The sequence below is a fragment of the Ailuropoda melanoleuca genome, chromosome 16, assembly GCF_002007445.2.
Source record: "Ailuropoda melanoleuca isolate Jingjing chromosome 16, ASM200744v2, whole genome shotgun sequence".
NCBI lineage: Eukaryota > Metazoa > Chordata > Mammalia > Carnivora > Ursidae > Ailuropoda > Ailuropoda melanoleuca.
The window spans coordinates 51,473,815-51,497,655 of NC_048233.1; the positions used below are offsets into that span (position 1 = coordinate 51,473,815).

The 23,841-nt window shown below is 53.7% G+C and overlaps 1 protein-coding gene across 9 annotated transcripts in view; it reads right to left on the reverse strand.

Annotated features, from left to right (window-relative positions):
• The window catches only part of PTPN5 (protein tyrosine phosphatase non-receptor type 5), a 57,574-nt gene that overhangs the window by 6,185 nt on the left and 27,548 nt on the right, over positions 1-23,841 (reverse strand). For 2 of the 9 annotated variants that reach the window (XM_034645637.1, XM_034645635.1), the window contains 7 exons: positions 8,100-8,114; positions 7,747-7,937; positions 7,107-7,214; positions 6,791-6,868; positions 6,071-6,312; positions 4,706-4,895; positions 2,269-2,353 (listed from right to left, as the gene is read on the reverse strand). In XM_034645637.1, the coding sequence (XP_034501528.1) occupies positions 2,269-2,353; positions 4,706-4,895; positions 6,071-6,312; positions 6,791-6,868; positions 7,107-7,214; positions 7,747-7,937; positions 8,100-8,114 (909 nt within the window). Of the gene's footprint in view, positions 1-2,268; positions 2,354-4,705; positions 4,896-6,070; positions 6,313-6,790; positions 6,869-7,106; positions 7,215-7,746; positions 8,234-23,841 lie in introns of all 9 variants that reach the window. The other 7 variants (XM_019806837.2, XM_002926161.3, XM_019806840.2 and 4 more) reach the window with 6 other exon arrangements.

The window sequence follows — 23,841 nt, forward strand, 5'->3', positions numbered from 1 at the left end:
CTGGTGGCCTGCAGAAGAAAGGAGCAAGGAGTGCTGAGGGGTCGCTCCCTTCTTGTCAGTGCCTACCCAGATTAGGGGCCGGAAGTGGGCCCAGCACCCTCGGACCAGACACCGCGGCCTTTGGCATTAAAGAACCGCGTGGGCACAGTGACCCCACTGAGTACTGCCTCTGTGCCTGGTGCTGTGCTTGGGGGTAGGGACTCCTCAACAAGCAAGACATGGTCCCTCCCCCAAGTACTGGGCAGGCAGGCAAGCAGTGGGTGGTGTGACAGCACCCGGGCTGGGTGTGAAGGCCCAGTAGGAGCAGGAGCGGGGAGCACCATTCTGTCCAATTCCAGGGCACAGGGCAGGGTGGGGGATGGAGACAAGAGCCAGAGAGGAACCAATGGACAGCGGGTCTTATGAAACCATGCTTCTAAGGCTGGACCAAAACCCGAGGATTACAAGGGTGACAATGACGGTGTTTAAGGAGGAGAATGACACAATTAGATTTCTGCTTTGCACCATTTCTGATAATGGTAGATGATGGACAGGAGGGGAGAGTGCAGGACTCAGGAGACACACCAGGAGCCTGGCACAACACCAGGGGCATTATGTCAGTGCAGTCTATGCACATGGTGCCCCTGGAACTGGGCAGTGCAGAAGCCCTGATCCCAATAAGTCATATGGCAGTGAGGATGAACAGAGCTGATCTGAGAAACATTCATTCATTCATTCATTCATTCATTCATTCATTCATTCCCTCTCTCCCTCGCTCAAGAGCAGAATGTCTACTATGTACCAGGCCCTATTTTGGTACTTTGGTACATGGCAAATGGACAGAAATTGCTCCCCCATATCCTATCTTCAGTGTTGCCCGCTGGGTTACTGGTCACTCTGTCCTATTAAAGGCCCATGGATCTGTTTCTCCCTTTAGACTGTGAACTCCCTGTGTCTCATTCATGCCTCAATTCCCAGCCCCTGGGGTGGGGGTTCAGCTAATGTGTGCCAAATGAATGAGAGAACAAGCCTCAGGGTGTCCTGGATCTGGCAGGGCTCTGCCAAGCCTGACAGGCCTCTGTACCCACCCCCGCACCCCCCCCCCCCCCGCACCAGTCCCAGTCTCCGAGGCACAGGATCAATTCCTGCCAGCCATAGAGGATGCTTTGTTGGGCTCCAGGGCCTGGGAGGCTCAGAGCATGCTTGAAGTGGCTCAAGACCTCTCAGCAATCCAGTGGGGACCAGGAAGAGTGGTGGCCTGGCTCCCACCCTCCCCAGTGGCCATTCTGAGTGAGCAACAAAACCCTGGGTTCTGGGGGATCTGAGCGCCTCCCTCCATAGGGGGCTGGTTGGTTGGAGGGTAACAAGATGAGGAAAGAGGTGAGCAGCCCTGAATAATGCATCCTGGCCTTAAATGGTGCTTTGTTTAACCGGAACTACCTAGAGACTGTGTAACCATAGCAACCACAAGTCGATATTTTAAAAGTTAAAAATAAGTCATGACATCTTACATGTTGTTGGAGATGCTGATGGCAAAACTGCTTTTTTAAAGCCTCGTTATACCACAAACTGAGTGGAGTAGGTTGGTGGGGATTCACTTTCAACAAGTTACCCCTAAGCTAGCCCTGGGGCCTGGGGCCAGAACCTGGCAGGGGTGACAGGCAGACAGGGGCTTGATGAAAGGTGTCTGAAAATGACACCCCAGGGCTGAAAGAGGAACATTAGGTCACCTGGTCTAACTGCCCTCAAAGGGGGAAAATCCCTCTCAGATCTGCCAGGGGATTGATCATGTACCTTCACTTGAACACCTTGAGTGATGGGGAGCTCACTATCTGTCAGGCAGCTGATTCCCTTGTGGGGTGGTTCTTCCTGTTAGAGGACTCACCATCTGACCAAACTTGACTCAAGGTAGACAAAAGAGCCCAATTCCAGGGTCAAAGAGGCCCAGGTTGAAACTCACTTCTGTACTTCCTAGCTGTGTGACTGTGAATGAGCCACTTAACCTCTCTGAGCCTTATCTTCCCCTCTTTAAAATCTGCCCACTCCGAAGAGATAAAGAGGTCAAGGAGCTGCTATTATCCTCATTCTTTCTCTCTGGGTTTCCAGAGCCAAGCATAGCCAGGGCAAGGGTGAAGGAATGAAGCCCCGCTTCGCTGGGTACCCCCAGCCCTCCTTCCCTTCTCCCCGTGATCCTAGAGGCCTAGCTCTGGGGTTGAGGCCTTCCTCAGGGTGAGAGCCGCCGAGGGGAGGGGGAGCGTGTCCCCACCCGCTGGGGCAGCGAGTACTCACTGGGAAGGATGGTTTTATACCGGTTCTTCCGCACCAGCCCAGGGATGTCATACTCCTTCGGATCCACAAAGTTCATGGGGATTTCCTGTAAGAGAAGGACATGGGGGGTTGTTAGCTGCTGTGGGCTGGCTCTCACAGATATTTGAATCCGACACTGGTGGGGCCCTAACTTCTAGTCCAGGCGTTTACTTGGGTGCATACATTCATTCAGTGAACATTTACTAATAAACGAGTCAGAGCACATAAACGCACTTAGAATAGTGCCTGGCACGTGGTGAGTGTATGATAACTGTTATTATTACGATTGCTGATCCAGGGCCAGCCTGGCACATAGTAGATGCTCAATAAATGGTTGATGAACAAGAACAAGAGAAAAAGTGACCCGGCCAATCACTGTCTTCTATCACACTCGGGTGCTGCAGCCAACCTGAGTGGCTTCGCTGATCTGGGTTCCCATGCTGGGCATCCCCACCTCAGAAGCCTGACTTGGGCTGCTCGCTTTGTGGGAACATCCACCGCGTCCTCCTCTTCCTCTGTCCTGTCCATCTTAAATGCCACCTCTGCCATGAAGCCTTCCCCAATTCTCCAGCAGGAAAGAAGCCTCCTTCTGAGCCCCCAAGAATGCGTTTGTGCCTCCCATTCATGCTCTATGTCAAAAGCCCCAAGTCCAGAGTTCTCTGCCTGGCATGTGAGGTGGCCTGGGATCTGGTTTTTGTCCCCTGCCCCCCGCCAAGGGCTGCTCTCAGGGAACCTGCTCTCCAATTACACTCCAGTCTCTTGCCTGCTGTGACTGTGCCCCTCGCCCTCCCACCTCCAAGTCTGAGCTCCCAGCATTCCTTCTGACCTTTTGTCGGTTGGGAGCACTGGTCCCACCCTTCTCCATCTGTCCAAACAGTTCCCAGCCTTTAAATTCCCCTCTTGCCCCCTCCCCACTGTTGTTGGGGTGACTCCCCAGGGCCTCTGGCTTCCCTGCTCCCCTTCCATCTGTCCACACTGCTCAGTGCCTGACTACAGACAGGTTCACAGTGTCCATGGTTTTGGGACACAGGAAGTATGGGCTTCAAGGATCACTGCAATTTCTAGGGTTATCATGAGAATCCAAAAAAACCTCCCGAAAACTCCCCCCAAAACCAACAAGTACAAAGTGCCCGTGGAGTGAGGTTACAGGCTGTGTTCCTCTGTCCCTGGGTGAAATCAACAATGATCTACTGAACAGGGAACACCAGAGAGGACGCAAGCCCTTGCTTCAAGGGGAGGTGAGGGTGGTGAGAACACACAGCAAAGCTGAGGCCGGGGTGGTTGAGGAAGGCTTTCTGGAAGCATCCAGTGAGGGGATGATGTGAGTAGAGGCACGGGAAGAGAAAGACCTGGGGGTGGAGGGGGGTGGTGGTCCAGTTTGAAGTGCCTGTCCCTGTAGGGGTGGGAGGCTGGGCCAACTCGGGTAAGACAGGCCATGCCCAGCCCTGGAGAATGTGGAGTGGTGGGTCGGAGGGTGGCAGAGATTTTCTCAGAAGAAACGGCCATGTATCTGGTCCGGGTAGGAGGCAAGGTGGCCTGGGCAAGGGGAGTTGAGGGAGGCACATGGCTGCCCCAACCCCATGGCTTCTCCCAGGAAGGCCTCTCCCCAGATACTCAGGCCTCTTGCCCATTCCTGTCCACACTGGTAGGCGAGTGGCCGGATGGATGAGTTTGAGTGAAATGCACTTTTGGGCCCAACCCCCTTCCTTCTTCCTTCTTTGGGGACCCTCCTGCTGACAAAGAAATACAGGGGTGCACCACGTGGGGTGGGTAGAAAATGTGTTAATTCCTAGTATTAGGAAGCTTGCTATTGCTACGCACCTAAGCCTCATTTCGAGCTTAGCTTTTATCAACAAAAATAAAGGTGATATTGTGGTCTCCTATGTCTTAGCTAACGACCGGTTGAGTGCTCAGACAGGCAAAGCAGAAATGTCATTTATTGGGCCCTTCAGAGTCCAACAGGAGACAGCTGGAGGCTCTTGCAGGGGTCTTGGGGGGGTGACTGGAGAGTTGTCAGAGGACGAACAGTGCGTGGAGATGCTGGGGCAGGAGGAGGGAGGGAAAACAGGGGAGTCAGAAGGAAGGCTTTCTGCTATTTTCAAAGCACAGTACTGGGCAGTAAGGACTTGGGGATGCCACCAGACCCCAGTCACCGGGCTGAGTGCTCTGCACACGTTAGCCATCTCTTTAATCCTTGCAACATTCCGGTGACTTTTATTCCCATTTTCCAGATGAGGAAACTGAGGCTCAGAGGGGAAGCAGCTTGCCCCAGATGGCAGGAGAGCTGATAAGGAAATAACATTAGTCTAGGAGGCGCTGTGTTCTGGGCACCCCACACCACGGCCTGGCTAGATGTGTGACTGATGTGAGCGGAAAGAAAGGTCTGCCCGCTGTGGGGGGCTGGCTCAGGGGGACTCACAAAGAATTCTGCCTGCAGCAGGAAGGGGTCCAGGGCCTTCTCGTGAAGCTCGTCAGCCTGCAGGACCCGGGAGGCACTGAGAAGGTACTCCCGGGCTGACTCCTCACGTGGCGACACGAGATAGCCGAAGCCCTCCTCACCGCAGCCGGGTGTGCACATGTCCAGGGTCAGGGAGACGTTGGAGCCCCTCCTGGAAGGACCGGGAAAGGGGGAGCGCATCTCAGAGGCGGGGAGATGAGGCGAGAGAGATGGGAGAGACCCAGGGTGGGAGCAGGGTGGCACCCAGGAGAGCAGTGGGAGGGGGATGGCACCCCAGTGTGAGAAGCACAAGGCTCAGCCCCGAGGCTCAGGGCTGACCCCCTGCCTCCTGCCTCCTGCCGTGGAGCCGCTAACTGAGGGAGGCTTGGAGCCCCAGTTCCAGAAGTTCCATCCAAGGCACTCTCGACACAGCCCTCCCCGGACTCTCTTCTGTCACTGCTGGAGGCAGTCCCAGCCCTGTGGCCCCAGGAAGTCATGAGAGGGCATCTGCCTGGAGCGGAGAAGCAGGGCTCTACCCTCTGCAGCACGGCCTCGGTCCCACCTGTCCTGGGTGAGGCTGCCAAGGGGCGACGGACGTCTCATCCAGGAGAGGCCAGGCCCCTCGGCTGTTGGGGGAAGAGGGAGTCCCAGGGCGCCACAGCAGCGGCAAAGATGTCTGCACTAGACAAGCTCACTCCCTTCAGTGTCTAAAGGCACAGGGCAGTTGAAAAGCCCTCATCATATAGGAAGGGAAACAGTCCCAGAGAGAGGTCAAGACCTGCCCGGGCTCACACAGTAAGGGGGGACGGCAGAGCTGAAACAAAAAGCTAGGTTTTCTGACTCCTCATCCAGTGCTTCTTCCACGACATCGTGTGGCTAACGCAAACCTGGTGAGATCTGGCTTACCCACCTGGCCCTGAAAAGAAGGCGTCGCCACCTCCCCAAGTACACTCTGTATAAAAGTAGGGTTCTGTGGTCAATAGACTTTGAGGATTGCCACATGCTATACCCCCTTGTTGCTTTACGATGAACACAAGCATGTTAAAGGTCCTGACAAGTCCTGTAATAAAGGAACCTACCCAAACTTACTTGAGTACAGGAGTTTTAGTGTGAGTGTGCACGAATGTATACCCATGTATGCCTATGTGCTCGTGTGCAGTAACGGCATTTACCTTGGGACGTTCTGATCTATGTGAATCAGACCTGAGGAGCACACGTCTACACTGGTTAAACCATGAGGCTGGGTCTGTCCTGGCCACGGGGAGTCAGAGTCAGGCACCTGCCCTTCTGATGGGGAGCTGAGAGCTCAAGAGCCCACAGAACCCCTCCCTCCTCCACCCTTCCCACCTTTCCTGTAGACCCATGGACTTGACGGTCAGTGAGGCAGGGTCGGCCTCAGGCTTGATGTCCATCACGCAGTCAAACACAGGAGTCTCAGGCACGGGGTCCAGGTCCAGGAAGTCATCCTCGACCTTCTCTTCCATCCACTCTGAGTAGGTGAAGGAGGGCTGGCGGCTCACGGACTGGCGCCTGTCCTCAGGGGGCAGGGCGCTGGGTGGCTCTGGAGGAGCCCTGAAGAGGCGCCATGCCTAGTTGGGAAGATGCACGATCACGGTCCTGGGGCCGTGCTGGCTAGCCCGAGTGACGGGGGGGATCCATGAGATCGAGCCCCTGCCCTCAGCGAGTCTAAAGCAGCCCTGCTGTCCTGGGAGCTGTCTGCATGGCACTACCCTTCACCTAGATGGGAGGTTCCAGCCCCACCTTACCCCCTGCCCCCTGCCCTGCCGACCCTCAGTTTCTTGTGGATTGAGGTCTTCTTGGTGAGGTGTGACGCTCCTGCACTAGTCTTCTCTGGCCTTAGTCCTTCCCTCAGCCTAGAACACTGCAAACCCATTTTCAAGAAGAAGGTGCCCGTCATCCCAGGCTGGGCACACCGGTGGAAGGAGACAGACACTCTGTCCTTGCCCGGACCTGAAACATCTAGCTTGTAGATCATGGGAGCTGGTGGGGACTGGGCCTCGGGGTCAGAAGAGGGGAGCTCTGAGGTCGGGTCAGGAGGCACCTTACCAGGGTGGTAATGAGGATCACAGAGAGAGTAACCAGCAGCAGACTGGGGACTTCCCAGGTCCCAACACCCAGCCAGGCCTGGGGAACATGAGACAAACAGGTCAGGGGGGTGGTGGGGACCCAGTTCTCAACCATTCCTAAGGTGACAAAACTGAGGATCTAAAAGCTGCCGCCAGGTTTGGGTGGGGAGCTGGGAGAACAGTTTCAGGGGCATGGAAGTATCTTCTGAACTCAGAAAAACCCCTTCCACGGGTTGGTGACACTGGAGGTCCCCAGCCGCTCCCTCCTACCTGGAAGCTCCCTGGAGCTTACTCACCATGGGTCCCAGCTGTTCCAGGAGTGTGAGCAAGGAGGAGAGGAGGTCTGTGGCATTCTGTGACCAGCCGGGGCCGTAGCCGCTGAGCCAGAGCACCCCGCAGGCAAGCTGGGGCAGCCAGGGGTGACTGGACTGAGTGTGGAGCCTGGGCTCCTTGCCCCCGTTTCCCCCTGCAGAGCTCACCTGCAGCCTCAACCTAGCCCCCCAAGGTCCAGACTGCACAGCTGAGGGAAGAGCCCAGGTGCCGGGTGCACCAAGAAGGTCTCAGGGCACGCCCTGGAGAAAAGCTGACTGGAGGGAGCCAAGATAAAGCCCTTCCCAGAGGGGACCTCCCCGCCCCCACCAGGTCCACACAAAAAGGGAAAAGTTTCCCAGAGATATCGCCATAGACGGGAAGTCCTCAGGGAGACCCCTGCAGCTCCTGCTTCTTGGGTTAGGGAAGGCGGGCTGTGCGGGTCTTAGCTCTCGAAGCTGTAGCCGAGAACTCCAGGCTCCTCCGCACGCTGGCCCCACGAGCTTCGAGTCACCGAGGGGCACCCCAAAGGCCCCTCATCCCCCACAATCCCCAGGTGGCCCTCTTGGGAGGATGTGGCGGGGGGCCCCTCTCTCCAGACCCTCGTGAGGCCTGAGATGTCCTTACCAGGAACTGGGAGGCAGCCAACAGGCACAGGCCGCTCCTGACGGGGAGGGAGTGGCTCCCGGCGCCTCGAGGTGGCGGCTTCCGAGGCTCCGAGGGCGGTGAAGGCGGCGGGGGCGGTGGCATCTCTCGGGGCGAGCCCGCGAGCCCTTCGGCCTGGTCCGGCGCCTCCATCACTACCGGCGGGGGGAGCCCTGTGGAAGGCGGACACGCGCCTGGTGACTCGGGCCGGCGACCCACGGCCCACGGCGGGCCGCTCCTTCTGGGGTTGCTGTGGCTTCCTCTCAATCTGGGATCAGTCAGCGTGGCTCCACTTCCAGCCGTCACCCTCGATTAGCAAAGCAATATTCACCTACCTTCGTCAGAAAGAGCTAAGTGTGGGTGGACAAATTATTTCTCTTTTATTTCTCCAGTAACAGAGTTAAAATGGCAGGAGGTTTTTCAGGGAGTTAACATCGCTGTGTTTACGCAGTTTCATTCTTCTCCATTTCTTAAGGAAACAAAAAACAACCACCTCAAACTCAATTAAAAGAGAGAGAGAGAGAGGGGGGAAAAAGACACAGCATAACCAGGCCGTGACCCCGAACAGCCCTCCCACGCCTGCCTTCCAGATTTTTGTGTCTTGTGGTCTATGCCCTGACGGGGGCCGGAGGCTGGACCCTGGACAAGATCCCAGCCGGGTGCCCCTTCCCCACCTCGAGGCCCCACCCTGTGGAGGCGGTTAGGGTGGTGTGGGGGGAAACCTTGGTGGAGTAGGACTGGTAGCTGATGTCTTGATCTAGTTCTGGGTCTGTCCCTAGTTGGGTGACCCTGGGAGAATCACGCCCTCTCTGGGCTTCAGTTTCCATACCTGGGAAACAGAGGTTCAGCTTGACCCTTGGTTTCCTTACTGCTTTATGGAGCCCTGGCGCTTTCTCAGGTGCCCCAGGTGTTACCAAGAGCTCTGAGTCCTCGGTGTGGAAGCTCTGCTTGTCCCCGTTCCATACCCTGGGTTCCTTCTCAGATTCCTTCCACACAGGTTTGAAAACGTGTGAACACCACTGGCTTAGATCTGAGGCCCTGGCTGCCGCGGGGATTCTATTGGCATCCCCCTCGGTGAGTCCCGGGTGTTGGAGGTCCCCATCAGAACCCACATGGTTTACCCTCCTGCCAAGAAGAGAGGGGCTAGCAAAATGGGTAACAGCTTGACAGTGGATGGGGCTGTCCACACAGCACTGTGTAAATGGGACGCTGGACTCCTTTCCTAGTTGGGTGTCCACAGAACACCCATAGCCAAGACCATGGGAGGCCAACAGTTTTGTCCACGTGTTTGCTCGCCCACTGGACACTTACTGAGCATTCCACGGCCTTGATCACCAGTGTGGTGCAGTGGCCTCGGGTCCTGGTGGCAGGCTGCTCTATCTCTATCCCAGCCTCCTCTTCCTAGATGCTGACCTGGCGTGGCTCCCCATGGGAGGTGATCCCGCCAGGGTTTCCTCTGCCTGGAACCCTCGGACCTCCTGCTCCCCTCCCCTCTCCTGCCCCCCCCCTGCACACTCTGCCAAGTTAACTCCTCTTCACCTTAGAGAACTCACATCAGATGTCACCTGAAGTCGGTCCTCCCTGTCACTTTCACCTAGCACCGCCTGCCTCTCCATACCACCGCCACCAATACCTCTGGCACGTGGGAGGCTCTGCTTTGAGTGCTTTATGTATGTGATGTCTTCCCTCTCCCCAGTACTCCTATGAAGTCAGTACGACAATTACCATCATTTTACAGAAGAGAAAGAGGTACAGGGGTACACAGAGGGTACAAGATTCTTCCCGGGTCATTTAGCTAAGAAGTCATCGAGGCGGGTTCAAACCGAGGCAGACAGATGGGCTCTGGGCTACATTACACTGGCTGTGGTTTGTAAAATTATTTGTTGAGTATCACTTCCCCCACTTGTCTGTAAGTTCCATGAGGGCAGGAGTGGGGTCCGTTTTGTTCATCATGACTGTCCACAGCATCTAGCAAAGTCCTGACATCTAAGTCTGCGATAAATATACCAAACGAGTGCAAGATGGTAGGCCAATGTTAACCAGTCCCTCAGTTTTCTTACCAGATGACTGGGGATGATCATACATTCCTTGAAAAGCTGTGATGAAGACTGTAAATACTGTAAAGGAAACACTCAGCAGGACTCCTGGCATCTATTAGGTGCTCAATAAATGTCAGATTATAATATTAATGTTAGCACATAATTCCTGCTTTCAAAAGGCTCCCAGTCTCATGGGGAAGACAGACGGGTGGATACCGGCCCATAATCCACTGCATTCAGTGGAAAATCCAAGTGCTAGGGGAATCACTTTTTAAGGTTTACCCACTTTTGCCGCTGGAGGGCCCCATTACTGACATGAGCACACAGATCAGATCCTGGCCAGCAAGGTGAAAAAGGGAAAGCTGCTGCTAAGGATGGATGCTGCAGGAAGCCAGAAGTTTCTACAATTGAGGCGCAGAGGCTTGATTACTCAAGCAGCAAGGTCTCCACCCATGCCCTCAGAAAAAGCAGTCAATGGGTGATGCCAAATTTGGAAGGGTGGGAAGGGTCCAGGGCCCAGAGGTCACCTGGCTTGGCTCTGCAACGCACACACTGTGGACCTTGGGCAATCCCTCCTTCTCCCTGGGTCTCAGTCTCCTTCCTTGAACTGGAACTTGGTGCCTCTCAGATGTTTCTGCCATCCTCAGAGGAGAAGGGACATGGGTCTTTAGGCAAAATAACGGCGAGCTCACACGATTTTGGACCTTGCTGCTTTATTTTAAAATTCACAGTGCTCTGGGTTCTACGCTATAGTGTGTCGGCACTTGTTTTGATATTAAAATAATGGGTTTTTTCCCCTCCCAAAGCTTTGAGTCAAATTTCTCCTTCAGGAAAATGTGCTACAATTTACCCTGTGGCTTTGCCCTCAGGGGTACATGCACCCCAGTGTGAGGAGCGTGGAACCTGCCTGAATGAAACAGCACACTGCTGTTATAAAACACTCTGTAAATGAATATTTAATATCATGGAAGGAAATTTCGATGGTATGGAGACAGGCAAGGTGACAAAACAGTATAACCTCCTTGCCCTTAAACATTAAGAAAACACAGACGTGCCTATAAAAAGGTGGTAAATACCCATCGTAAGATGAGAAGTTAACGTGCGATACTGCTTGGGAAGCACGCAGCACGGCAAACTCCTGGCACACAGTAAGTGCTCAATAAATGTTGGACATGGTAAATGGGAAGAACAGAAGCCAGAACTGTTAACAGTTCTTTGGAGGAGGGGGAGATGAGAGGTGATTTTTTTTCATTGTTTGTACATTATCAATTTCCTCCAATACATACGAACTTACAATGATACGCAGTTACATAAACACGCGTGTATCCATGCACATACGAGCATGTGCACATACACATGTATTTATTTATAGTGAAAGAAGTATTTTAAAAAAAGGGATCACTGCTCTGAGTTCAGATACTATGAGGCCTAGATTCTGGGCCCTGACTGTCCCACCTGTCCCACTTAAATGCACAAGGTGGGACAGGAGAGAGTGACACTGTAGGCAGCTCTGCGACCCATCCAGCAGCATAACAGCCACTCAGAAGACAGGCCCCCTGATGATGCGGGGTCATCACTTTTCTGTATGAAAGATGGCAGGTCAACTGCCTGGCACCTTATGGGGGTTGAAGAAAAACTGCAGGCTGGTAGGGCCCCATATGCCCATCTCAAAGAGAAAAAGTGAAGGCTGCTTTTTCGTTTTGCTTTGTTTTTAAATCCACAGGGCACCTGGCAGTCGTGGGGGCCAGATGAATCCAACTGATGGGTATTCACTGAGCACCTGGGAGATGCTTACCTTCCAGAGCAGGGTTTTACTGAGAAATTGCTCTGGGCAGAAAGTGGACGTTTAATTCAGGAAGATATGTTTTCAAAAACACAGTATATTCTGCAAGACATTTTGAGGGGATCCACAGACTTCAAGTTAAGCACCTCTGATCTCGGGGGTGGGGAGCAGAGGTCTGTGATAGAAAGCAGTGGAAGCAGGGGAGGTGGAGAACACGCTTGGGAACTGTCTCTCTTTTGGTCTCTGTTCATTCAGGCATGAGTCCAACACACACTGATTGAGCACCAACTGTATACTTTGCTGAGCCCTGGGCCAGGCTCTGGGGACACAACTGTCCCCGCCCGCAGGCACCACCTTGGTCCTGGCCCCACGTGTCCTCCCGGCTTCCGGTCCTACTCCTAGAGATTATGTCAGCTCTCGGCCTTGCCCTGCCTGCCCTGCCACTCGCTATCTTGTGGGAGTGGCACGGCCACCTCCCCGGGCAGGCTCCGCGCGGTTCCCCGAGCGCTGCGGCACACGCAGCTGCCTTCGCTTCCCCCGGCAGCCCCGTGAGGTAGACAAGAGCATCATCAGCCCCGTTTTGTCGGTGAGAGGCGGCTGCTTGTGTCAAAGGCTGGCTTTTCAACAGCGAGGTCGCTGCTCTGCCACGCATGGAGCCCTGACTCAGAGGCCGCTTGCTGACAACGACGGAGCGTGGGGCTCCTCCTGGGCTTGCCGCTTGCGCAGGGGGAAGGGGATTTTCCAGGCGCAGAAATGGAGGCTTAGAGAGGTCAAAGGGCTTGCCCGAGTTAAGTGAAGCCCTGAGATTCAAACCCAAGGCTTCCGGACACAGAAGGATCTTTCCGTTTTGCCACACTGCTTATCAGGAGGGGTCCCTGCAGCAAAGGAGGGAATTGGTGAGAGCCTGGGAGGGAGGGAGGAAGTCCCTGCGTCTGGGGGAATCCGGAACCCTAACCAGCTGCAGGGGTGGGTGGTGAGGCATTTGTGCCTGACCCCCCACCCCCGGCTGCTGGCTCCTCATAGGGTACACGGTGTGGAGGGAAGAAGCCCTGGAAAGCGGCGCTCAGTATCCCAGGCCAGAGCTCTAGGACCCTGGGTAAGGCCTGCAAGCAACAGCCTTTGGATTTTACCCAGGGCATGTGGAAGCACTGTGATCCCTCTGTCACCTAGCACCCGAAACCCACCGCTCAATGCCACAGCTACTGTGTGCCCTGGGGCGGGTACTGCCTGGCTGCTCCTGTCAGTGACTCATCCTTCGAGCTCCAGGGCTGCCAGCCCACCGGAACTGGGGCAGAAGGCTGGCTCAGCCCGTTCCTGTCTACATGACGAAGGAGCTTCTGTCCCATTCAGCTTTTCTTCCTTTCCCCAACATGGCCAGCAGGGACCTCCCAGCCATGCCCACGTACTCACGGGGGCCCTGACCCACAGAACATCAAGCTCAGTCCCGACCGGGCTTTTAGAATCAGTGGCAGTCAGAGCCTGACAGGCCCCAAGGGGCATCTGGTCTAGTCTGCTAATTTCAGAGGGGGAAACTCAGGACCAGAGAGGGAAGTGGCTTATTCAGGGTCACAGAGCCAGGAAGTAATAGAACTGGGATTTGAACCCAGGCCTGTGGGCCTCCACTGTCCATGATCTTTCTTCTATTCTACAGAAAGTTCTGGAAACCCGCAAGGGCATAAGGCAGGGCAGGCCAATCAAGCCAATTCTGAGGTTTTGCTTGGGTAAGCCCTGAAAGTAGGTGCCCCCAGGGGAACTGAGAAGGAGTGGAAGAGTCTAGAAGGAAGAGGCCCAATCAGCCGTTTCTTCCACCATAATTATCACACTCCTCAGCCATACCTGGGGAAAGGGACAGCCTGGTCTCAATGGGCACAGGCACTGCCATGGACTCTGTCCTCTCTGGGAGAGGCTAGAGCGGTGGCCTCCATTTTCTGCTACCTTTTGGGATGTGTGTAGCAGGCAAACTAGGAGTCAGAGGGGATGTGGTGGGGGTGAGAAGATTCCCCAAAATAATGTTTTCATTTGACAAACATTCACTAAACACCTGTTCTATGCTCTTGGATGTTTTGTGTCTCGATCCAAATGCTGACCAGCAGGACTTCTAGGTGTGAGAACAGCCCTGGCACGCACGTACGTGCACACACACACACACATCTAGCCCCACTGGGCAAAGGCAAACTGATGGTGGGTGCGGGGTTCTGAAGTGGGCACCAGCTCCCTACGAGGCCTCCACCTCATCAGTCCTGGTGATCAGCAAGCGAGAAGGCTGACACACCCCCAGAAAGAGGCAGTGAGATGGCAAGAACCCGGCTAGCAGCAAGTGCGGCTCTCAGGTGCTAAGCTGGCTGAGCGTAAGGCCCGAGTTCTGCTTACTGCCGCACCCCCAAGCAGGACAGCTTGGGAACAGGAAGCTGACTTTGGCGTAAGAAGATTCTGGACTAGGACATGGGTGCTCACCATTTATTAGCTATATGGCATAGGTAAAGCTGCTTAACCTCTGTGTAACTTGATTCCAATGGTGGGTTTCAAATGTGTCTGCGAAATCCTCCACATTCCTCCCATGGCTGGGCAGTGGAGTGAATGTCCCGTCCCTTCGGACTGGAACGTGGCAGATGATGATGCCTGATCCTTAAGACTAGGTTAGAAAAGTCCATGTAGCTTCTGCTGCTTCTCTCTGGATGCTTGCTCTGGAAACCTTCAGCAGTCACATAAAAACATCTAGCTGCCCTGAGGCTGCTTTGTGGAGAGAGAGAGCAAGAGAGAGGAGAGCGGACAGAGCGCAAGAATGAGAGAGAGTAAATGCATCAGACATAGTAGGTGCTCACGAAAATGTGAATATTGAAAAAAAGCCATCAAGCCTGACATTCAGCACACAGGCCAGTGCAGCAGGAGGGGATCTGACTATCACATGTATGGGACTTTTGTGTTTAAAGTTGATGTTCTGGGAGCTTCCCTCAAGCAAGGTGAGAAATCTGTACCACAAAAGAGGTGTGTGTGTGTGTGGGGGGGGCAGCTCTACTATGCTCCCTTCTGTCTGATTCAGAATTCTCTAGAACTTTCCCCGATGACTTGCTTCAAGCTAGGGACCCTGGTTCTCTCACAGCAGAGTGCAAGGATGTGGGTGGGAGGTTTGGGCTACGCAAGCTCTCCTTCCTCCAAGCCACAGAATTCGCTTTTATCCTTTCTCTTAACCAGCCTACAAGACACAGTGCCAAACACCCTGTGACTGCTTTACCCATACCGACTCATTCAGGCCTCATCACCATCACAGGAGGGAGGTAAGGGGACTGTCCTCTTTCACAGACAGGAAAGCAGGAAATGAGGGAGTTAAGTGACTTGCCCAAGGCCATCACGGCTTGTGGAAGGCAGAGCCAGGCCTCAGATCCAGGCAGCTGGGCTCCAGCATCTGTCTTCCTAACCAGACCCTGTGTTGCCCACTCCTGGTGGGGTCTCCATTGCCTCTTCCTCCTGCCTATCAGGGGGAGTCAGCTTGGGAGAGAGCTTCAGCCCATTCTAGAACAGAGGGGACAGGGACCACCCCAGAATGGAGGGAACAGGCCTTCTCCCACAGCACTATCTCACCCCAGCATGGGGGCAGGGTGGGGGTGGGGAGGCTCTGCTAAGGGCAGGGTGGGCAGAGAAAAGCAAGCTTGGCATGATAATGAGGAGAAGTCTGGGAACTCAGGTGTCTGATGCTGAGTCTGGAGACGGCGAGGTAGGGGTGGGGCGGGCAGGGGGTGCTGGAGGCTGTCAGACAGCTGAGAGGCTGTGCTAGGGAAGGGGGAATGACAAGAGGCAAGAATGGGACCCACGGGAGAACGCTGTCAGGAGGCCGATTTAAGTAACAATTAGTATCTCCGGGACCTGACTCTGGTGTGCCATCCTGCAGCTCTTCCTATCCCCCCAAAGCGGCTTTGTTTCCAAGGACGTAGCTTTTTGTAGCGGCTCGTGGCAAAAGTTTAATAAGAGTCACACAAACTTAGGTTTGAGGCCTGACTTTGCCGTTTACTAGCGGGACCTTGGGTAAGTGACTTACTCTCTCCTCTGGACAACAGAGAGAGTAGGACTTATCTGTTGGATTTTGAGGCTACCATAAGGTAAGACATGTAAGGTGCTTAGTCTGGTGCCCGACACATGGTGAACACTCGATAAACAGTAGCACACCTGAGAGAGGAGGAGGAAGTGGAGAAGGGAGGGGAAAGTGAGGGAGAGGAGGCAGTCAGGACTCCCCTCTCATCTGCCAGGTGAGCCCCCCAGGAGGACAATGGATGCGCTGACCCCGTGTGCACAGAGGCCGTAGGCTGGCAACCAGGGTTAGCGGATAGAGTGGGCATGAGTTGAGGGTGGCGGGAAGGGGGTGGCAGCGTTGTCTCTGCCAGTTAATTAAATCCAGAATGCTAACAAGTGTTCAAAACAAAACACAGCTCAAGTAATCTTTGGATGGAATATAATAAAATGGTTCTATCTGAAATTGCAAACAGCTTTGTTGCTGCAAACAATGAGTTAGTTCTTTGTGCCTTTCTGGAGCGGAGGCCCAGAAGCACAAGGGTAAAAAGGGTCAATGAAACTCGGAGGGTGCGGCCCCCCTCTCTCCCAGCTGCCCACGCTGAGAACTAAAAGAACTGACAGAGAGGCCCTGCGGCGAGGGGATGCGAGAGTCCTAAGAGCCTGAGACTTCAAAACAAATGCATGGGGAGGAAGGGGCAGACTTGAGAGAGCGTTTGGTCCACCCACCCATTTCACAGATGTGGAAACTGAGGTTCAGAGGGTAAGAGGCAGAACTGGGATTGGCACGCGTGTCTTTAACCCTCTCATTCAGTTCTCGCTCATTACATCAGCAATGGAAAGTTTCAGAGGGGCCGCTAGTGGGTATCTAAAGGGCTGAGGCCAAAGGCCCCAGGGCAGCAGAAGTATAAGTATAAGTATAGGCAAGGCCAGGTGGTAGGAAGGGAGCAGGAGCGACCCGAGACTCGCCAGGACAGCAGGGCCCACAGGTCCCACACCTCCAGAGGCCGCCATCCTGGGCCGGCCTCTGCAACTGGGGAGGCTCACAGTGGCAGTCCCAGCTCTGCCTCTAGCGAGCTGTGGATCCCTGGGCCTCTCACTGCCTCCGTGGGCCTTGGGGGCCTTCTGTAAATTCACAGTGTGACCAGGGGTCTCTAAGGGCCCTTTCAGTGCTAACGAGGCACCTATCTTTAAAAAAACACACCTGAGCCCCTGCTTTAATTCAATGGTCTCCCTTTGTTCTTAGGGCAAAGGCCAAACTCCTTGTCATGGCCAACAATAAAGGCGAAGGGTATGTTGGCCCCTGCTTATCTCCCCAGCCTCCACACACACCACCTTACTCCTACTTCTCTCTGTTCCAGTTTCTTCCAGATCCTCTGTGGAACTGGCCTGGGAAGCAGAAGTCTGGAAACCAGTGGTTCTCCTCCAAGAAATTCTCACACAGTCCCTAAGGGGGCATGGAAGCCTATGGCTCTCTGTGGTGGGGCTGGGAGAAGTGGGGGAATCTACACAAATCAGCAGTACATGCACACAAAATCTCACCACCCCTTCTGCAAGAGCACACAGAGACAAACAAAAAACATACACGAAATACCTTAGAACACATTAACTGCGGGGAGGGGCAGTGTGGCAGTGGGAGAGGAAAGAGAAGGAGTAAGTGAATAGAACAGAGAGGGGCCTCTTGTAGACCACTGAGGATAATGGGGCCATGCACGTGGATACCTAAAACGATCATTATTCTGCCTCCCCCAAGGAAACAGGAAACAAAACCACCAAGTTGTGAGCTGGGTCAAGTCCTGATGGATGGCGAAAGAACAACAGCCAAGGGAAGGCCTGTTATCTTGTCTGGGTCCCAGACCTGGGAGAGCTGGAGAGAGGGAAATGGCTTTTCTGGCCCTAGGGCAGGCACTGGCTGCTTGGGAATCGGCGCCCCCTTTAGGGGGAAAGGTTCATAGACTTGGCTGAAGCGAAGCCAACTGCCAAGGAGACCCCCGAGTCCCCTCTTTTCTGAGGAACTTCACCAACATGCCATCTGAGTCATCGTGTTGGCTTTCTCCAGGGAGGGGGTGGGGTTCCAGGGCTTGGTGACTGTCTCCACAGATGCCCCCACAGGATTAACTCACCCCCATTATGATCCCGGGGGTTGGGTCAGCCTGAGATTCTGGGCCTGCCAGGCTGAGCCACCCAACCTGGAGGAACGTGACTCACCCCAGAGGGCCCCAATACCCTCAACTACCACTCTTGCCTGGCAAGGATTGATTAATATTTTGGGGTGGCTAGTCGTTTTTTAAATGATTTTGGAGAACATGAGGGAAAAAACCCTCAAAAAAGCATAAAGGAAACTCAAGTCATCCATAATCCTACCACGCTGAGAAAGACACTGGTTTCCTTTTGACATATTTTCTGGTATTTTTTCTTTCTTTGTGGGTGGATTTTTTTCCCTCATAAATCATTCTGTATATAGACGTATCCTCAGATTATGTCTCTTTGGATTTCAAGGGTTCAACTTTTCAGCAGCATGGCAGACAGCCTCCTATGCCCTAATGATCCCCCCCTTCCTGGTATCCACACTGAGGGGCCACACATGTACGAAAAGCTTTCTCGGGTCTTCTATCCCAGCCCAGCACCGGTGAATACAGCTGAGGGAGTGACCTCAGCTGAAGACACATGAACGGAAGAATCACCCAGCTGAGACCGGCAGGACCCTCCGAACCACAAGCCAGTAAGAGGTTGTTGTTTTAACTCACTGAGTTTTAAGACCATTTGTTAGGTAGCAAGTAGATTAACCAAAAGAGGAGGTTGGGACTTGAAAGAGAAGAAATGAGCTCAAATGGAAAGATGAGAGTTTTTTTAAAATGGCTGAAATATTTTTTAAAAAAATTTATTCATTTATTTATTTTGAGAGAGAGAGAGAGAGACGGAGCAAGAGTGGGAGAGAGGGAATAGGGACAGAGGCAAAGGAGAGAGAATCTCAGGCAGATGCCATGCTGAGTGGGGGGCTCACTGTGGGGCTCGATCCCATGATCCCGAGATCATGACCTGAGCCGAAATCCAGAATTGGACACTTAATCGACTGGGCCACGCAGGCGCCCCAAGATGAGATTTTTCTGGAGGGTCCCTGGGCCAGGCAAGGTGAAAGGGGACAGCATCTGTCATTGCATATCTAAGGGGTACCATGGATGTCCATTTGTCTGAAAGACCTTTAGCATCAACCTGTGTGGAGACAGATAGGCTTTCTTCCCATTGTGAAGACTCTCTGGTCACATCACACATCCAGGTAATTCCCTAGAACACCAGAACCATTTCCACACTGGTGATGGAAAATGGCTGCCTGTCTTCCCCTTCCCCTGCCTGACTCAGCACGTAGACAACACTCTGGCTTGTGTCTGTGCTGGTTCTGTGAGGTACCAGGCCTATGGCGGGGAGTCAACAAAGACCCACAAAGCAATACCTTCCACTCTGCTACTGAAAGACTGGCTTGCGACTTGATGCCTGGGCCCTGGGTAAGGCTTGAAGGGTTTTCTGTTCACACTCCATATCCTGGAACAGTCCTCACCAACACCACTAGCTAGCATTTAGGGAACTCTGTGCAAGAAGCACTTAGCATGTGTCAACTCATTTAATCCTCACAAAACCTCTGTAAAGATCTTATCATGGCGCCATCTCATTCTAGAGTGAAGAGTGTGAACTCAAAGCAGTCAGATAACCTACCCGAGGTCATGCTGCTGATCAGTGGCAGAGCTGGGATTTGAACCCATATCTGTCTGCCTCCTCACAGCATCCCAAGACTCAGCTAGATGGGTTCATCCCTGCATATCTGCCGTCGTATCTGAGAAGAGTTAACCTCTACCATCACTGATCAGTGGGCACCTGGGTTGGCACTTCTCAAGACAATGCTATCATGACAGAATGCTCTCCAATCAGGGTTCTTAGGACATCCAAATGGTATTTTGTTTTCTTTAATTTCCACTCTGAAGACTCAAGACAAAGACAATTCACAGTACCGCTAGCCACAATAAACTTGTCTAAATGCATTACAAGTTTTGAATGAAACCAGTACCCCCCCGCCAATGATACAAAGAAATAAAAGCCAACAGAACCTAAGCTGCTGCATGTTGACAGGCACACGGGACCCCTCAGCAATACAACTATGTCCAGTCCTGTCTTCTCTATGTTTGTCTCTCTGGGCTCTGCACTTGATCCCAGACCAGTCTGAACCAGTACTGGGTACCAGCCCCAGGCCAGAGTCTTTGTAGTAATAAGGGGTAGTAGATGGGGGACAAAGCCCATTAGGAGGTTAACCTATTCCTTACAAAGCTTGGATAGCTGGTTCCTACAGACATGAACCAGAACCTACTCATCCTTCAGGTCATCCTTCAGTTGAAAGGCCATTTCTTCCAGGAAGCCTTCCCTGATGCCCCAGATAAGGCTGCGTTAGGGGTGCACCCTTCCGTGGTGCTCTGGCCTCCTTGAGAGCAGGAACCAGGGTCTGTCCTGCTCTTCACTGTGTCACCACAGCCTGGCGCAGCCGTGGGCGCAGAGTGGATGCTCAAAAAAAGTTTGTCAAATTGATAAAAGGGCTTTTGAGTTGGTCTTTGCTGGCTTCTGGCCCAAAACCCTTGTCTATGTCATGAAGGGACAGCTGGGAAAACTGTGATGTGACCCTCTGTCATGGCCAGGGTTAGTCACTGTGGGATTAGGAAAACAAAGATTTCCTCAATAATGGCATCCCCTTGGGATGCCTGGGTGGCTCAGTCAGCTAAGCATCTGCTTTCGGCTCAATCTGCTTTCAGCTCAGGTCATGATCCCAGGGTCCTGGGATCAAGCCCCGTATCGGGCTCCTTGCTCAGTGGGGAGCCTGATTCTCCCTCTGCCTGCTTCTCTTCTGCCTGCCACCCCTCCTGCTTGTATGCAAGCTCTCTCTCTGACAAATAAATAAATAAAACCTTTAAAAAAAATAATGGCATCCCCTTTACTTTATAAAAGGCCACCCAGGATGGTCAATGGCCTCATGCTGAGACCTAGCCCTTGGCCCCTTAGGGCAAGGAGTCCACAGGGCCAGGAGGTGTGGCGTGCCCACGCTCTCCTATCCAGGCCACACTCTGGCTGCTAGGACTCCAGCGCTCCCTGCTCAAATGTCCTGAAGCCTGCAGGGGTGCAGCCGCACCCTTCTGAGGGTGGGCATGGCCTCCTGCTTGGGTACTTTTAGCTTTGAGGCGTGGCCAAGGAGCAGCAATTGGGGTGGGATGTGGAGCACATTTGGACCCACAGACTGATGGGCCCACAGGGTGCACACAAGGGTCCTCGCGGTGCAGGACTCAGCAGAGGGCGGTGCCGGCGGGGGCCTCCTTCGCAGTCTGGCTTGGACCCTGCAAATGTTAGGAGCAGGCCAGCCCCCTTCCCTGCCCGCTGGAGACAGTGTGAGCCACACTCGGTCATGTCATGCCATCACTAGCACCTCCTCTGGCCTCGTCTACCTCCTCCCTCTGACCTGGACCCCAAGGGAAGCTGCCGGTTCCTGGCTGGGCCTGCCCTGGTGCTGGCTGGGGAAGGAGCGGAGGCCCCGGCATCAGCAGGGTTGCCTGGTTTCTTGCAAATATGAACACCTACACACAGAGACGGGGGGAGTGTGAGTTTGAATGTATAAATGTGTTTGGGTGCCTGTGAGCAAGTAAATGAGCAAGTACTGGGGAGCGAAAGAGAAGAAAAGGAGAGTGACCCTGTGTAAGAGAGCGTGTGCACAAGGGAGAAGGAAGATGCATGTGTGCGTGTGCACAGAGGGGTGCACTGCGACTGCATGCGGCTGAGGGCCTGGGGAAAGGGTAGAGAACGGGAGGGTGGGAGTGTGCCCACTGGTCTGTACGTGTACATGAGAGGGGCCTGGCCGTGGAAAAGCAAGAGCCCTAAAGCAGGAATGACAGAGCAGGCAGATGGGCCCCGGTGATGGCACCGTGGAGCAAAGAGATCCCGAGTGCGCAAGGGAAGGAGGCTCACAGGTGCACGAGCTTCAAGTGGGTGTGCACCCGTGGGGCCGCATGAGGCAGAGAGAGACGGGGCGTGTGCCTGGGTAGCTGTGTGTGGGTCTGTGCATGTGCATATGCGCGCACGGGGCTGGGACAAGTGAGAACGGAGACGAGCGTGTGAGCAGCGCATGCGGGCAGCGCCCTGGGGATGTGAGGGAGTGGGCCTGTCCCCGAGCCGCTGGGGGCTTCCCGGGGGTGCTGGCAATGCCGGAGGAGGGTTTCACCCGGAAATCTCAAGCTGGAGGTCTACATGACCTGCCTGGTGCTGGTTCGGGTCCAGGTGACCGTGGCCTGGCGTGTTGGCCACACGGCCCCGGCTGGCGGTGCGTGTGGGAAAGCGTGAGTCACTCGGGCATGGCTAGCCCTCACTCCACCTCGGCTTGCCCTGCGGGAAGACAGCTGGGAGGGGAAGAGATTCCTTGACGGCTGTATTTTTACACCACCCTTACGCAATTGCTTGCAATGCCCTTGGGCTCATTCTAAAGGCCCCGCTCCCCGACTGTCTGACTGTCTCCGCCTTTATACTCCCTTTTCTTACAAGCTGCTGCTCGGATCGGTGGTTCTGGCTGATGACCCTTTATGCAAGTGTCCTCCTTACCAGCTTCCAGGACCACCCTCTTTACAATGCCACACCGCCCCCTAGTCCTTTCTCATCCCTCCTTCTTGACTTGAATTTCCTCCACAGCCCGTACCACCATCTACCATCCTAAATATTTTTCTTATTTATTTTATTCCTTGTCTATCTTTCTCTACATAGCAAGTGTCTAAAGATCAAACTACCTACGTGCCAGGTACGGTTCTGAGCTTCTCATTAATTCACATGCTCCTTTAACAACGCTACGTGGTCGTAAATAGTATTCGTGCTTCTATTTTGTAACTGGGAGGCACGGAAAGGTTAAGTTGCTTGCCGTGGTCATGTCCGGGCTACATGGTGGAACCAAGCCCGGGTCCAGAGTCCCTGCTCTTCATCAGCTCACAGCACAGCCCTGTGAGGCTGGACATTTTCTGTTTGGTTCACTGTTGAATCTTCAGTGCTTACAAGTGCTTACAAGTGTGCCCTGCACAGGGATTCACTCAATGAACAGTCATCCAGCAAATGAAGAAATGAGTGCATGAAGACTGGACATGGAGGATGAAATAAGCACTTGCCTTCAAAGAACTCACAGTTCCGTGGAGGAATCAGACAAAACATGATTACAAGATCACATCACATTGTAGGAGTCTACAGGGGCACAGAACTTGCCTAGCCCCTGGCAGGCAGGGCTTTCCGGAGGAAGGACACAGATGGGGACAGGCATGGTGACATTGCCCATTCCTCCAGACTCCTCCCCAGGGACAGACACACCTTAGCTCTTCTTGCCTCAGTTCGCACAGTGCCAGAAACTGATGGGGGCTCCATGGTGACAATGGAGGCAGATGGGGGAAGTGACCAGGAGCACGGGCTCTGGAAAGAGATGGCATGAACTGAATCCTCATTCTACCAAACACTAGCGAAGTGACCTTGGATGGACTCCCTCACTGGGCCTGGGGCTCGGTCCTCTCATCTAGAAGATGGGGACAGGAAACGATACCAACTTCTTAGGGCAGTGGGTAGGATTCCATGAGATGTCCATGTGGGAGTATTTAGAACAGTGCCTGGCAATAAGGAAGGGGATGTGCCAGCTCCATTGGAGATGACCGATACTCCTCTTCCATTCTACGTTGGTTGCTGGCTTTCAGGGAGAGTTGAAATTTCATACATTAGTCTTATTACTGTAGTCTCCCTCCTGTGGTTCCACCCCGTTTTCCAGAAACAGCTCAAAGCAGGGCAGGAACTATGTTTTATTTACTACTAGATTCCTAGCACGTAGTATAATCCCTGACACGTAGTAGGTGTTCAGAAAGTATTTGTGGATGAATGCCTGTGTAATCATATTTATTTAATTTTTGTGCAAGTAAATATTCATATCGCTGTGAGGGTGAATACTCCTGCTGCTGTGCTTCCATTTACAGATGAGAACCAGAGGACCAGCAGGGCTAAGTCACCTGTCCTAAACACCGAGCCTGTACGCCAGACTCAAAGGCCGAAGCTGGTGCTCTTTCCTTCACACCACGCTACTCTCTGGACTCCTATACGTCATGTCCTATTTCCCGTGGGTTTTTTCTAGCCGCTGGGCCATCTTCGGTCGTAGAATCATCTCTGAATTCTATGACTCATATCTGAATCACGGAACGTTTAATAGTTGAAAGG